The following is a 12,671-nucleotide window of genomic DNA, read 5'->3' on the forward strand; positions in this document are numbered from 1 at the left end:
ATCCGTGCTGCCTCTCCAGAGGATGATGATGATGCTGCGCTGCATGCTGATGCAGATACTGAATTTTTATTTTTGCAGCATCACTATGGCTCTTCTAATTTTTTCCACTTCTCTCTCTCTCTCTCTCTGTTAGCGTCTTCTTCTATTTCTTCCTCAGAAAGCTTGTGTTTTGTCCTGAGGGACTTGAAAGGGATTGATTTCAGTATATAACAATGTGCTCTCCACACAGAGCAGCGTGTGATTCAGTATCTACTCTTGTTTGTGCAACACTCACTTGCATGTCGCTGCATTATTGCTCGGCATGTGGGCAGAGCTCCTGTCTCTTCCCCGAGTTGCACCGTCTCATTCTGCAGTTATTGTTCGGTGCACAGGAGCACAGGGATGGGAAAAGCAGCCCTCATAAATTCTGGCAAACCGAATGAGAAGCTGTCATCCAGACTGTGTTTGGAGGGGAAACAAAAATAACCTGGATGTCGTTGTTAAGGCTGTGTCCTCCTGAATGTGTGTGTGCTACATTTATCACAGATTTTAAATTTTAGTGTTAAATCCCTGTGATGCAAGAAGAAAAAAAAAGACATAAACTTGGAGACGATGCATCCACCATGTCAGGAAACAAAGACTTTTAATAAAGGAAACAATACTAATAAATAAAGATTAATCAAGTCGCTCATTCAAAAGAAAATCCAACAAAAAAGAACATAACACTGAACAGTAAAGTACAGTACCATAGCACAGATTATTAAAAAAAAATCCCCCCCCCTCCCCCCAAGACATTTACAAATTTTCTTAAAAACTTTATGAGGCAAACATAGACATTGTATAAAAGCATCGTACAGTAGAGCATTTGTCATCTGAGTATAATTTACAAATTTATTGAAGGATAAATACTCACAGCTGATTATCTAACTTGAGACACACATGTCAAAACTCTCATTTAAACATGTGTCTCTCAGGTGAGGTTCCAGCCCTTTATTTTTTTTTTGTGTGTGTGTGTGTGTGTGTGATCAATATCAGGGATGAGGTGACGATGAAAGCAGTCCATCAATTCATGGGGAACTCACAAATTATCTATAACCGTAAATAACTGTTTTAATAGCTTTGTCCACATCTCCATTGGTCTCTTCTCTGTTGGTGCATCACAGAATAAAAGTCAAGAGCATCTCTGCCGGCGGATATGGCTACATCAGGCGTTTGTGGAAGAACACTGCTCGGGCCGTCCTTCGTCCGTCTCTGCAGGACTCGAGAGACGCCGAGGCTACATCAGTAGGGAGCGAACTTCTGTCTCTCAGGCTTTTTGATGCAGTTGGCTGAGGAGATTTTGGCGGTGTAGGCGGCCAGAGCCGAGTGGGAGGGTGCTGCAGTGTTGGGGGCGGGGCTGGACAGAGTCAGGAAGGGGACAGACTTCACCCCCAGCAGGCCGGAGAGGGGCATGGCTCCGTACGGGGAGCCCAGCATATGAGCCGGGGTCAGGCCGCCCATAGTGGCCAGGGTGGGAGTGGGGGAGGCAGCTGGGGAGGCTGGCTGGGTGAAGGCCATGTTGAGGTCGACCGGAGATGCCATGGTGGCTGCCTGGGCTGTGGATTTGGCTGTCTCTAAACTATGAGGGCAGAGATAGGAGGAGGGGGAGGAGGAGACAGAGACGGGGGAGAAAATGAAGATTAGTGGATTATACTGTTGCTGCAACACTGAGGGGAGGTTGTGGAAAATTATTAAAGGGGAACTACTTTGTTGACTGAAATACACAAAAACTACTGAATGGATTTTCACGAAACCTGGTGGAGGGATGGGACATTGATTCAGGAGTTTTATTGTGACGTGAGGTGTTTTTATGACATTTTCACTGATTTCCCCCGAAATAATTCATGGATCTTCATGATGGTGATTTTCCGCCTCTGTGTGGTAACAAATAAGGCTATAGGGTAATCAGCAGTTAATATGTGTCTTCAAAATTTGTAGAGTTTATGGGGACTGTTGGGCCTTGGCGGAGATACGCGGTCCACTGAGTGCAGTCGATTACTGTTTACTGTAAAGTCGATTAATGTTCTTGTTGAGAAGAAAAACTTCTAAATCCTCTGTTGGTGCAGACTTGTGGGTGAAATCTGACACAACTTGAGTCAGTGTTGTTTGGGTTTGAAGACTAATAATCAGAAAGTCAAAAACACGGTGTGGATTTGGATTAAAAAGTGAGTTTCGAATGTACCACTACACGGTCGGTGGACAGGTTGCATTGTGGGTAATATAGGCAACAGGATTTGATAAGGAGAAGAGTTTGTGGAATTAAAAAAAGCACCATTGCCTGACAGTGTTGTTGGAGTCAGATCTTAACTCAAGGTCGTAAATAGAGTTACTGCCACATTTCGGCTTGTGTTGCACAATATTCTTTATATTTTAGAAAGATTCATAAAAAATAAGGACAAAGAAAATTTATATTCAGAGCCGCACTGCAAAAATACTGAATTCCAAACTGTTACTACGTCATACAATACAACCACGTTTACTTATTCCCACAAGGCCAATTAACGGCTGCACAAGAACTAAGCCTCATTACTGCTTATCATATCATAGCATGACCTTTGACCCTGAGAAACCACTTCTCCCTGTGTTGACTCATTAGACGGCTGTACGTGCTGCTGGGTCTCACCAGGAGGTAATGAGGTACTGGGCCAGGTTGATGTTGACCGGCGTTCCTGTGATAGTGACATGGCGGTCACTTGTCCCGTCCAGCTGGCTGCCGATCTTGATCTGCGCTCCTGACACCTGCCTGATCTCGTTGATCTTAGTGCCCTGACGGCCGATGATGGAGCCGATCAGCTGCAGGAAGAGAACAGAGGTGAGGAAGATCGGTCAGTTTCACTGAAATGTTGAAGGAGCAGAGGAAACGCTTTATGAGCGGAGGCTTCAATAAATCATTTGACTGAATTGAGCTTTTTGTCAGAGCTGGATCTGTTATGCTGATGGAAGAGATTCTGATAAGGGCCTTAAAAAAACACTACGACCCATAAAAAATTTAAAAAAAAGGGCGTGTAGTCGAGCTGACTTCATGCAGACCACTTCAAATATTGCAGTAAGACTGTTTGTCTGCAGTGGATTGGTCATCCATCATGCATGTCAAAAGCACTTTTCCCCCCAAGAGTCTCCCTTAATTGCTACTGCGTGTGCACCGGTAAAAGAGACGAGAGACGGCACATTTGCCTGTCATTAATCTGAGTGGCTAAAAGGTTATTGATTCCTTGGTGTGGTGATGACTTCCCAAACAAATCACTTCCCAAACACATGCCAGCCAGATGCATCTCTGCGCTAATGGAAAACATAATGGGAAAATAACTCAAATATATAACGTACAGTCCCATTGGCTGCAGCGTTCTCACTATACCAAGAGGAGATTAGACAGAGACACAAGTTTTTATTGCATCCCCACATACATTATCACTTTTTCTCTGCTTCTATTAACCAACCTGGACCCTCAGCTATTAGTGACAATAGATATTTAACAGGCCGAGAGCTGGAGGCTGCGTATTAGCTCAAGTGCGGGGTGTCAGGGCTCAGTGACATGGTTACGCTGCCAGATATATAGTGAACAGGACAGACAGTGATTAAGTACTTGTAGTCTGTGTGTATTGGCAGCTTAACAGCAGCTGACATGGAGGTAGAAATACACAAGGCGCATGCGAACACACACACACACACACACACAAACACACACTAACACACACAGTGTTCTTGCTGCACTTGTCCCTGCATTTCACATTCCTTTCCTGAGAAGTAAGCAGCCTGTTCTACAATGTCTGATTTGTCACACCGCGACCTGGTTGGTCCGCCTGGCTATTATTGGCTCAGCAGTTTATTCTGGGGGTGGGGTAGAGGTGCGTCTCAGTATGTGTGTGGTATGTGTGTGTGTGTGTGTGTGTGTGTGTGTGTTGGGTGGGAGACAGCTTGAAGCCTAAAGAGCAACTCGCATCTCATGAGACAATGGCCAGGACAGCCCCTCGAATCACTGATAACGTCTCTACCCCACTGGGACCAAGACTCCCCACTGGCCTCTGGCCTTTTACACCAGCTGTCAATGGATACCAGCTGTCAACCCCTCGCCCACTTTGGCGAGCATGACCTCATTCAAAAGCATTCCAGTATGAACAACCTAAAAAAAACCGCAAACAACCTGAAACAACACTTTTAAAATGCTACGAGAGCTAAATAAATGACACAGGAGACACCGGGCGTGTGCTCGCCCCAAGTGATTATTTCTTCCTAAGCATTCGAATAACGGTAACACTGCACGGTGCTGCTGGTCGTCAACTATAAGTGGCCTATATATTGTTGAGTTCCTGCTGAGGCAGTCATTTGAAAGGACACAGGAAGAAGGATGGGATGGTGAGGGTGCAGCCATTTTTCTTCTGGCTAAATCTTCCTTTGCGCAGTATTACAGTACATCCTGCTGACTGGGTGTAAGCAGTTCCTCAATGCATCTCTGTGTGTGTGTGTGTGTGTGTGTGTGTGTGTGTGTGTGTGTGTGTGTGTGTGTGTGTGTGTGTGTGTGTGTGTGAGAGAGAGCACAGAGCGGGATTGTACAGTCGTTGAGTGTGGCCAGCCTGAGGGGGGGATGGAGGGCTGAGGAGGCTCAGTCATGGCTACAAGTCATCTCTTGTGGAACAATGGCTGGAGCTTACAGCTGTCCCTGTCACGTATAGCACTGGACTCCCTCATTCCTCTGATGCATTGTGCCACTCGCCATGTGGGGCTTTACTTGGGAGGAGAAAAAAAAGCCTTCGGGCATTTCAGAAATGTTGTACGGTTGTGGCGGATATATCCTGTAGAGCTGAGTGAAGCCTTGAGTAATCAACGCTTGTGCTTTTGTCTTATTTCTATTGTAAAACAAAGAGACATTAATGTATTGTCTCTGCAGATATAACTTAAATACAAACTACACATTTGAGAGTCACACTGTGTTTGTCCTACATCGTTCTATTTTTTCTTATTGTTCATAAATCCCATGACAACAATGAACTGATCCTACTAACAAGTATTGAGTATGAAGCTCAGCCCTGATATGTTGTAGTTTATTCCTCTCTGACACAGACCTCTAATATTTTCCATAAACTGAATGATGCCCCTTTATCACCCAACATGGCCGCTGTAGAGTATTTCTGAGGCACTCCCATGAATACTATCTTGCTGCAATAAATACTTTGAGTGCGTATCCCTCCGCAGTTGAAAATAGTCCCCGACAATTGCACAATCAGCTCCTGTCTGCTAGAGAATACAATACCCAGCTGTTTTAGGAAATTACTGAGCATTTTCAAACAATTACATTTTGAAAAGTTAAATCTTCAGAAGGATTTAATGAGCTTAAGGAACGCTTTGTTAGTTTTGGTCTTTTCATTTGTTCACATTAACACAGAAAACCAGCAGCTGTAGCTTTGAATCGTCTGAATCTTCAGCATGTCGCTCTTTTGAAGGATTGTGGTTCGGTTATTACACCAGATATCAAAGCTGCTGCTATGAAATCATTAATTACAAATAGCTTCATTATGAATTTGGCTTCATAACTGAGCTTTCGTTATTATACTTCTAAATGAAATTCAAAAAGAGGGAAATTACTGCGATTAATAAACAGATGCTCACCATGTGTTAATCTCACAGAGATGATATGCAGGGAAATGCGGTCTGACTTTATTGTGAAGAAGTGAATCTACGCATTCTGCCCTGAGATTGCGACGTCGTTTCTTCAAACCCCGGCGAGGGCTAAGTGAAGAGGGAAAGGATCTTTGTCTGTTTTCTTATTGGCTGTTTTGACAGCAGACAGCTTCTAAGTAGGTCAGGGAACATGAGAGGATTTACTGAGCACTCGTGGGACTCACTCTGAGGCACTGCAACTGCAGCCCAGACAATAATGCAAAAGGATCTATATCAGCTCAAAATCCCTTTAACCTTGGGTTAGTCGGAGGTTAGAATAATGAGGGTAATGAGCGGGTTGCCAACATGTCTCTCGTCTCTTTTGAAGTCACAGCAGATGACTTTGCAGCATCTGCATCTGAAGTCACCTGCTGCAGAGATGCGGTGTACGTGCAGAGATGAGCGCTGACGTTCCTGTTGTTTTTCTCGCGGCTCACGTGGGACCAAACAAACATCATAAAGACAGAAAACTCTCAAGTTATGAGTTTCTTTTTTTCTTACATCATTGGGAATAAGCAGCTCCTGAGACGTGTGAGAGTTCGTGTCCATCCCTGAGAAGAGAAAACACAAGCAACAACCGAATAAAATGGACAAGTCAGATATTTCTTCCTCTCCTTTACTTAGTGAGGCCACACAATCTGCCACTGTCATACTGGGAAGAAAAAAAACCTTTCAGTGGAGAACTGCCAGATACAGTGAAGCTGTTACAGTAATTTCCATTTTAATGGACTGATGTTTAACACAGCTCTCACTCTTTTCTTTCTCCCAGTTCTGCGACTCTGTGGAACGTATCATTTCATGTAATAGCTTCGCTCCAAGACCGGGAGATATGAGAGAGCTATAAAGCCTCTTCTACTCCTGCCTCAGTGACACCACCCCATAATCAGAGCCGCTCATGACAGCGAGCGCTATTTCTCACATCTGAAGGCAGGTAGCACATCTTTGACAGAGTACAGATAGAGCAGCAACGCAAAGATACTGTGCGAGTTTGATAATTTTTACTTAAAGCATTTTTAAACATAACCATGAACTTTACAAGTTAGAGCAAATACTTACTGATACTACTCCCGTACATACCGGGTATGATAGTCGAAGCCGGCTGGGCCATAGGACTCAGGCCTTGCTGCATTGACAGCTGATGTAGCTTGGCCAGCTGTAAAAAAGAAAAAGAGAAAAAAATACTTAAATTCATTGTATAAAGTATAAAGCATTAATTTAATATTGAATTATAACATATCTACACATGGTCGTACCTCTGAGTGTGGAATGCCGTATTGGTTTTGCAAAGTGTAGGCCTGGAAGAGAGCGTCCTGCATTAGGCAAATTACAGTAATAAAACATTACACGTAGGCAATAAATCCGCAGCCTCTTAATGGAAGTGCTTCACTGTCGATACCTGCTTTTCTTTTCCAGAATAAGTTAAATCAGTTTTTATAGTTCAGCCCCAAACGCATACAGACAAAGAATAACCATATTTTCTCATGTGCACAGACGTCTGTGTCGATGCAGATGTCGTAGTTATGGTTTTAATTGGCCGCAGTTGGAAAATTCTTGTCTCAGGTTTCTGCCTTTCGCCCAAATAGTCAGGGGAATTTTGTCACAGCATCGATGACAAATAAATGATTCAACGTCTCTGTCCCTGTTACTTTGAATTCTACACAGACCTCAATGTGACAGTGGGACTGTTTGATCAGGGAAAATTGTTGGTGGAACATCCTGAGGAACCGACACAGTTTTGTGAGATACTCACAACTGTTAGATTTTATTTTAACCCATATGTTTAAGAGGGGCTTATACCTAGACTCCAGTGCTGTGTGTGTCAAACTATTTATAGCTCGTTTTAAATTTTTCCCTTCTGACCTGGTTAAAATCTCAATATGTTTAAAAGGACTGAAGTGGTGAATTTCCCTTTTACAACAAACTGCTGCTGCTTTTGATGAAGTTGAGAAAATACATAAATGAGAATTTAATAATTGTTATAACACCAAATACTTATTATTCCATGTCCTACAGCCTATGACTGAACAATAATATTATAATATATATTGCTGTAAAGAATACAAAAAAACATATCAAGGCGCCAACAGACGTCTAAAAACTCAAATACTGTGTCTCAAAACCAGAGGAAATTTCATGGGGTAAATGTGCATTTCCTTATTAAGGTAATTAAGGTAAACCGATTTTCTAATAGTATGTATTCTTGTTGGGCGCTGTAAAAGATCATTTGTGATATCCTGCCTTCTGCCTGCTCACAATGTAAAAAATGATAGTGGAAGCTGCCTAAAATCTTTTTATTCTCCACAAAAAAACATGGTTTATGATTTAATTATGTGAAATTCTAATATCTATCCACAGTAATGAGTGAGGGTGGAGTCTGTGCAGCTCTCCGTCGTTACACTCATTGGTTTGAGCAGACAGCACTTAGCTTAACTCGGGTCTGCCTGACGCCAACAGTCTGGCTACTATTACCAGCATCCTGTAGGGTCGTAAAGTGTGTGGGAGGGGGCTCAGCTCTTGTATCACTGCATTAGAGCTGTTTTTATAAAAGGAAAACACACAAACAACAACAATTAGCAGCAATAATCCAGCTCTTTTACGGCTCGAGTGATCTCAAGCTTTGGAACTATTTACATATCGTTACCCACAATTACATTCCCTTTGTAATCTCGGCCTGATTTATCAGACGCTGCTGTGTCCATTCTGATATCATGACAGTGTCGGCTATTGCTGTCATGGTAGGAATTCTCCTGAAGCCCAAATGTTTCTGGTGCAGAGCGAGACAGGACTAAAAGAGAGACGGCAGAGCTGCGGCGGCGGTGGTGGTGTGATGGCGTCGTGTTTCGGGCGAGGTTATAGCTCTTATGACAGGCTAGAACAATAGCCGCAGCTTACGCTCAGCTGTTGTTGCTAATGCCTCATGCCAGATGATGGACTGTGTATATTTGGACACGACCGCCTGCTCTCACTCGCCACTCAAATCCTCACAGCCCTGAAAACTCAGGACATTTTAAGGGCTAGGGTTAGAAGCGTGAAAGCTGAAGAACAGAGACTTAACATGAATAATTATTGTCAGTTACCTGCTGGAGGTCCATGCCACCTTGGGCGACTGAGTACATAGGGTGGGGGGCATATTCTGATGCATCAAACACCTACAAACACAGAAACACAGGAGATAATGAAATATGTTCTTCATTACCGAAATATTTTATTGACATTGATGATTAGTGTGTATTTATCAGCTAAAGCCTTCCATGATAAACTTGATGTGAAAATAATAAATGAAAACCTCCAATGTCGTCTTTTTCAGGGCGTCACTACAGATCAAATTTGGTCCGAGCTGCATTTTCTGACACTTTAACACACCTAACAAGCTTATGGGCTATGACTCATCTGCAGGCCCTTTCCCATTCCACTTCATTTTCACCCTCTGACAAATTGCACAAACATCCCTTATCCCCGTGCCGCCTTCGTTAAAGCCATCTCCCGGTGACCAGAAACTCGCCCCAGGTTTAATTTGATAGCCTATTATGAGGGATATCAACAAAAAAAAAAGGCCATTCCAGACATTGACCAGAGTCTGAGGCAGCACAAACACTGTCAGGACTGCTGACAGCTATGCAGAGTATCTGGGTGCTGCTGCAGCCAGAGGAGACGGCAGGTCTCCAGTCCCACTTGCTAATCTTGTGACCTGCTCCATAGGAGGCTGGATATCTGTCCCCTCTCAAACAGAGGGAACTATAGCACTCAACCCTAGCCTCTCTCTCTCTCTCTCTTACACACACACACACACACACACACACAGACACAAATCACCCGATCCCCCACTGAGGAGCACCTACACGAGTCTTGTTTCATCACAGGGGCTCGCCATGACTCCGAGGAGACATTTGATTATTGACAATGCCTCCTCAGATCCCTCTCAAATAACCGTTTGGACCTTTAAGTAAGTTGTGAAGGTGAAGGGTGTCACCTCCAAACACTAATCCAGTGGTTCTCAAATGTTTTAGCTGCCAGTCGATGCACCACTTTGGTGCGGACAAAAATATCTCTACAAAAATAGGATGAGTTACCATAAAATTTTCAACAGGCAGCCATGGCGCATGAAGCATGAATCTGAATTCCAGCAGGTCAAATTTGTCCCATTCTGCCCCCCCCCCATAACTCCTAACCCCCTGTAAAGCTTTTATGTTCCTACAGGGGGCCTCACCCTACAGTTTGAAAAGCCCTTTTTCCACTGAAAAACCCACTAACATCTGGATTTTGTCTGCAATGGGAATGCAAACAGTCGGGATGTGTTTTAACCGGTTCTTGTTTCCGATCAACAAGGATGAAAACATGACACCTGATAAAACAAATGACTTCTTCATTTTGGCATTCAAGACGCTGAACGTGTTCTAGCAGGACTTTGTGACGCGCATTGAACCTCCGGGCGTTTGTGCGTAAATATCCATTACAGTTTGTGTACTTTACGTGTACGTTTTTTACATTTTGGGAACAACATACAACAGCAATATTCTTCTTTGCAACACTGGTTCCGCATTGGTTTCTGGTGCGTTGATATCGAGCATGTCCCACTGTGGGACAGCAGGAGAGCAGAAGAGCAAAATCCTCCACTGGCAATGGGAAAGTAATCAATTGCATGTTTTATCAGATTGACCCACATTTGCTTTCCAAGTAATGCGGTAAAATCTCATTTGTTTACCTGGTTCCCTGCGATGAGGAGGGCGGCTGGTGAGGGGCTCGGTCGATAGGGGATGGTGGCACCCTTCGGTGGAGACTAAAGAATCAAAAACAGAATAAGGGGGTTAGAGGTTGTAATTAATCGTTATTATTTATTTCATAAACATGAAAATGTTGTACACATCTTTTTCTTTTCTTAAAGATTGAGCCTCATGAGGTCAAATGTTGTTAAACTCTCTGCTACAGTAAAAATTATTGTTGAATTAAACTGCTAATGCCACTGACATTTTTCCCTTCCTTGTTTTTTTCTTAATTAAACTAATCATTCATTCAATAATTGAAGCAGTGTGGTGAGATGTCTTTGTGGATGATAGCTCGGAGCTTCAGTTTGTATCAGACCTGAAGGCTCGGCAGTGGTTTGCCCTCTGGGTAAATCGAGCATCCGCAGACAAGGATACATTTTAAGATAAATTTCTTTAAACACCAAGAGAGAAAAGAGGAGATTATATGCTGTACATGACCGTGGGTATCTTATCGACTAACTCTAGTTTTGGTAATAGCGTTTTGGGGTTTAAAATGTAGAGCATCTTTTCTGCTGGAACAGACACAGTAAATTCTTTGTATAACTTTGCATAATTTAAATCTCCGAGCCAAAAGCAAGAAGCCTCTGGTGCAGAATCCTAATGAAACTCGCAAGCCTTTGAAGAAAGCCTTGGAAAACTGGATCAAGCTGGCAATTAGTCAGTCAGGTCCAGCTGCAACGCTAAAACAAAAAGGACTTGTGCACCTCCACGAACACAAAGGCAGAAACTGTCCTTGGGGCTGTTTTTTTTTTTTATCTCATCTCCTCCTCGCTTTTCTCAAGAGGGCTGTTGTCTTAAGGTGGACAGATTCTGCTGCAGGTCGGTTTGGGTTTCTCCAAAAATACTGAGCTCCGATTGGAGGACTGCACCTCTGACTTCATCATATTTTTCCCCGACGGCAGATTGCATAACAGAAGGTCAAAACAATAAAGAGACCGCTTCCTTTGTTCTAGTGGAGGATAGTGCTGCAGGATCTCGTTGACTTCTATGCAACATCACGGTTGGTAACGTTACATAAGGCTGCTAAAAATGCATTAGAGGCTGCTGCAGTGGAATAGGAAATAAGTGCATGTTGGTAAAAATGAAAACATGAACGCCAAAAGCAGTTATTACCTTTAATGTAGCTGAAGCAGCAGCGCTCCGACTGGATGTCAGCTATAGGTGTGAGTATTTGAAGTAAAGAGAGGAATTGCATGCTTCTTACCTCCAGGATTACTGTGCAGATGAGCTTGACACACTGGATTACTGAGTCCTGATTCCCAGATATCGTCACCCCTCGCTCAGTGGAGTTGGGCAGTAAATCCCCTGCCACCTGTATCTGAGCCCCGGTGCTCTGAAAAGGATAGGGGGGGGGGGGTTAAAAAAAAAGAGAGATTAGTTTGATTCAGGAGATAAGACAAGTTGTGATTATTCTGCCTTTATTATTCCCAAGCCTCCCTGCTGGCTTTTTTAGTTTTGTATTCTGAAGGTGACGGTCTGCCGCGTGGTACGTGTTAAGCGTCAAGTCCTGTCAGGTTAGAGATAAGTGAAAAGTCACCCGCGAAAAGAAAAATGTGATTCTGTTCATTTTAGCTGACACATCCCTAATTTAGCACGTCTGCAGGGGAGGTGGGTAAATTCATCTACATATGCTGATGCCGCTAACAGAGGATTTCTGGAGGCCGATGCTGAACTGCACATATCACAAAAGTGCCTCTGCAAGGGAACATGTGTCCGTGGAAACAAAACACACAGAAGAAAACCTGCAACTGAAACTAATCTGGGACTCGAACACGTTGAGAAAGTCCATCGGAGCTCGTAAAATCATGCTGCTGAAGGTAAAGGCTAAAACGAGAGACTCTATTTGTAGAGCGGCACGGAGCTAAAGTAACTGCGTCATATGTCTCTGGCAACAGATCTGATAAATTTAATCCTAATGTTTCAACTGAGCCTAAATGTAGTCAGGAGTTGTTTTTCCCTTTCAAAGCTGCCACTGCTGCTGAAGTGATTTATCTTGGCTGCATTGTTTCACTAATTTCCTGCCTTAATGGTCTCAATCCAATTTTAGTCAGACACCGACCTCAGTGCAGACACATGGTATCTGCCTCAAATCATTATTTCCTATTGTTTTTTGTTTTTTAAAATGTTGCGTGCTTTGTGAAAAACAAAATTTGTGTTTTCCAGGATTAATTCTCATTTATAACTAAATACCTGCAAAACTAATAATATTCCCATCAGCCTCAGCTGAGTCCAATC

The 12,671-nt window shown here is 43.3% G+C and overlaps 1 protein-coding gene across 4 annotated transcripts in view; it reads right to left on the bottom strand.

Annotated features, from left to right (window-relative positions):
* Positions 1 to 587: 587 nt before the first annotated feature.
* LOC118111391 (poly(rC)-binding protein 4) overlaps positions 588 to 12,671 on the bottom strand; it is a 32,244-nt gene continuing 20,160 nt past the window's right edge. The window contains exons 7-14 of one of the 4 annotated variants that reach the window (XM_035159952.2): positions 11,641 to 11,769; positions 10,376 to 10,450; positions 8,751 to 8,822; positions 6,927 to 6,968; positions 6,751 to 6,826; positions 6,175 to 6,224; positions 2,642 to 2,811; positions 588 to 1,597 (exon numbers count right to left, since the gene is read on the bottom strand). In XM_035159952.2, the coding sequence (XP_035015843.1) occupies positions 1,261 to 1,597; positions 2,642 to 2,811; positions 6,175 to 6,224; positions 6,751 to 6,826; positions 6,927 to 6,968; positions 8,751 to 8,822; positions 10,376 to 10,450; positions 11,641 to 11,769 (951 nt within the window). In that variant the 3' untranslated portion in view covers positions 588 to 1,260. Of the gene's footprint in view, positions 1,598 to 2,641; positions 2,812 to 6,174; positions 6,225 to 6,729; positions 6,827 to 6,926; positions 6,984 to 8,750; positions 8,823 to 10,375; positions 10,451 to 11,640; positions 11,770 to 12,671 lie in introns of all 4 variants that reach the window. The other 3 variants (XM_035159950.2, XM_035159951.2, XM_035159949.2) reach the window with 3 other exon arrangements.

This window comes from Hippoglossus stenolepis, chromosome 6, assembly GCF_022539355.2.
Source record: "Hippoglossus stenolepis isolate QCI-W04-F060 chromosome 6, HSTE1.2, whole genome shotgun sequence".
Lineage (NCBI taxonomy): Eukaryota > Metazoa > Chordata > Actinopteri > Pleuronectiformes > Pleuronectidae > Hippoglossus > Hippoglossus stenolepis.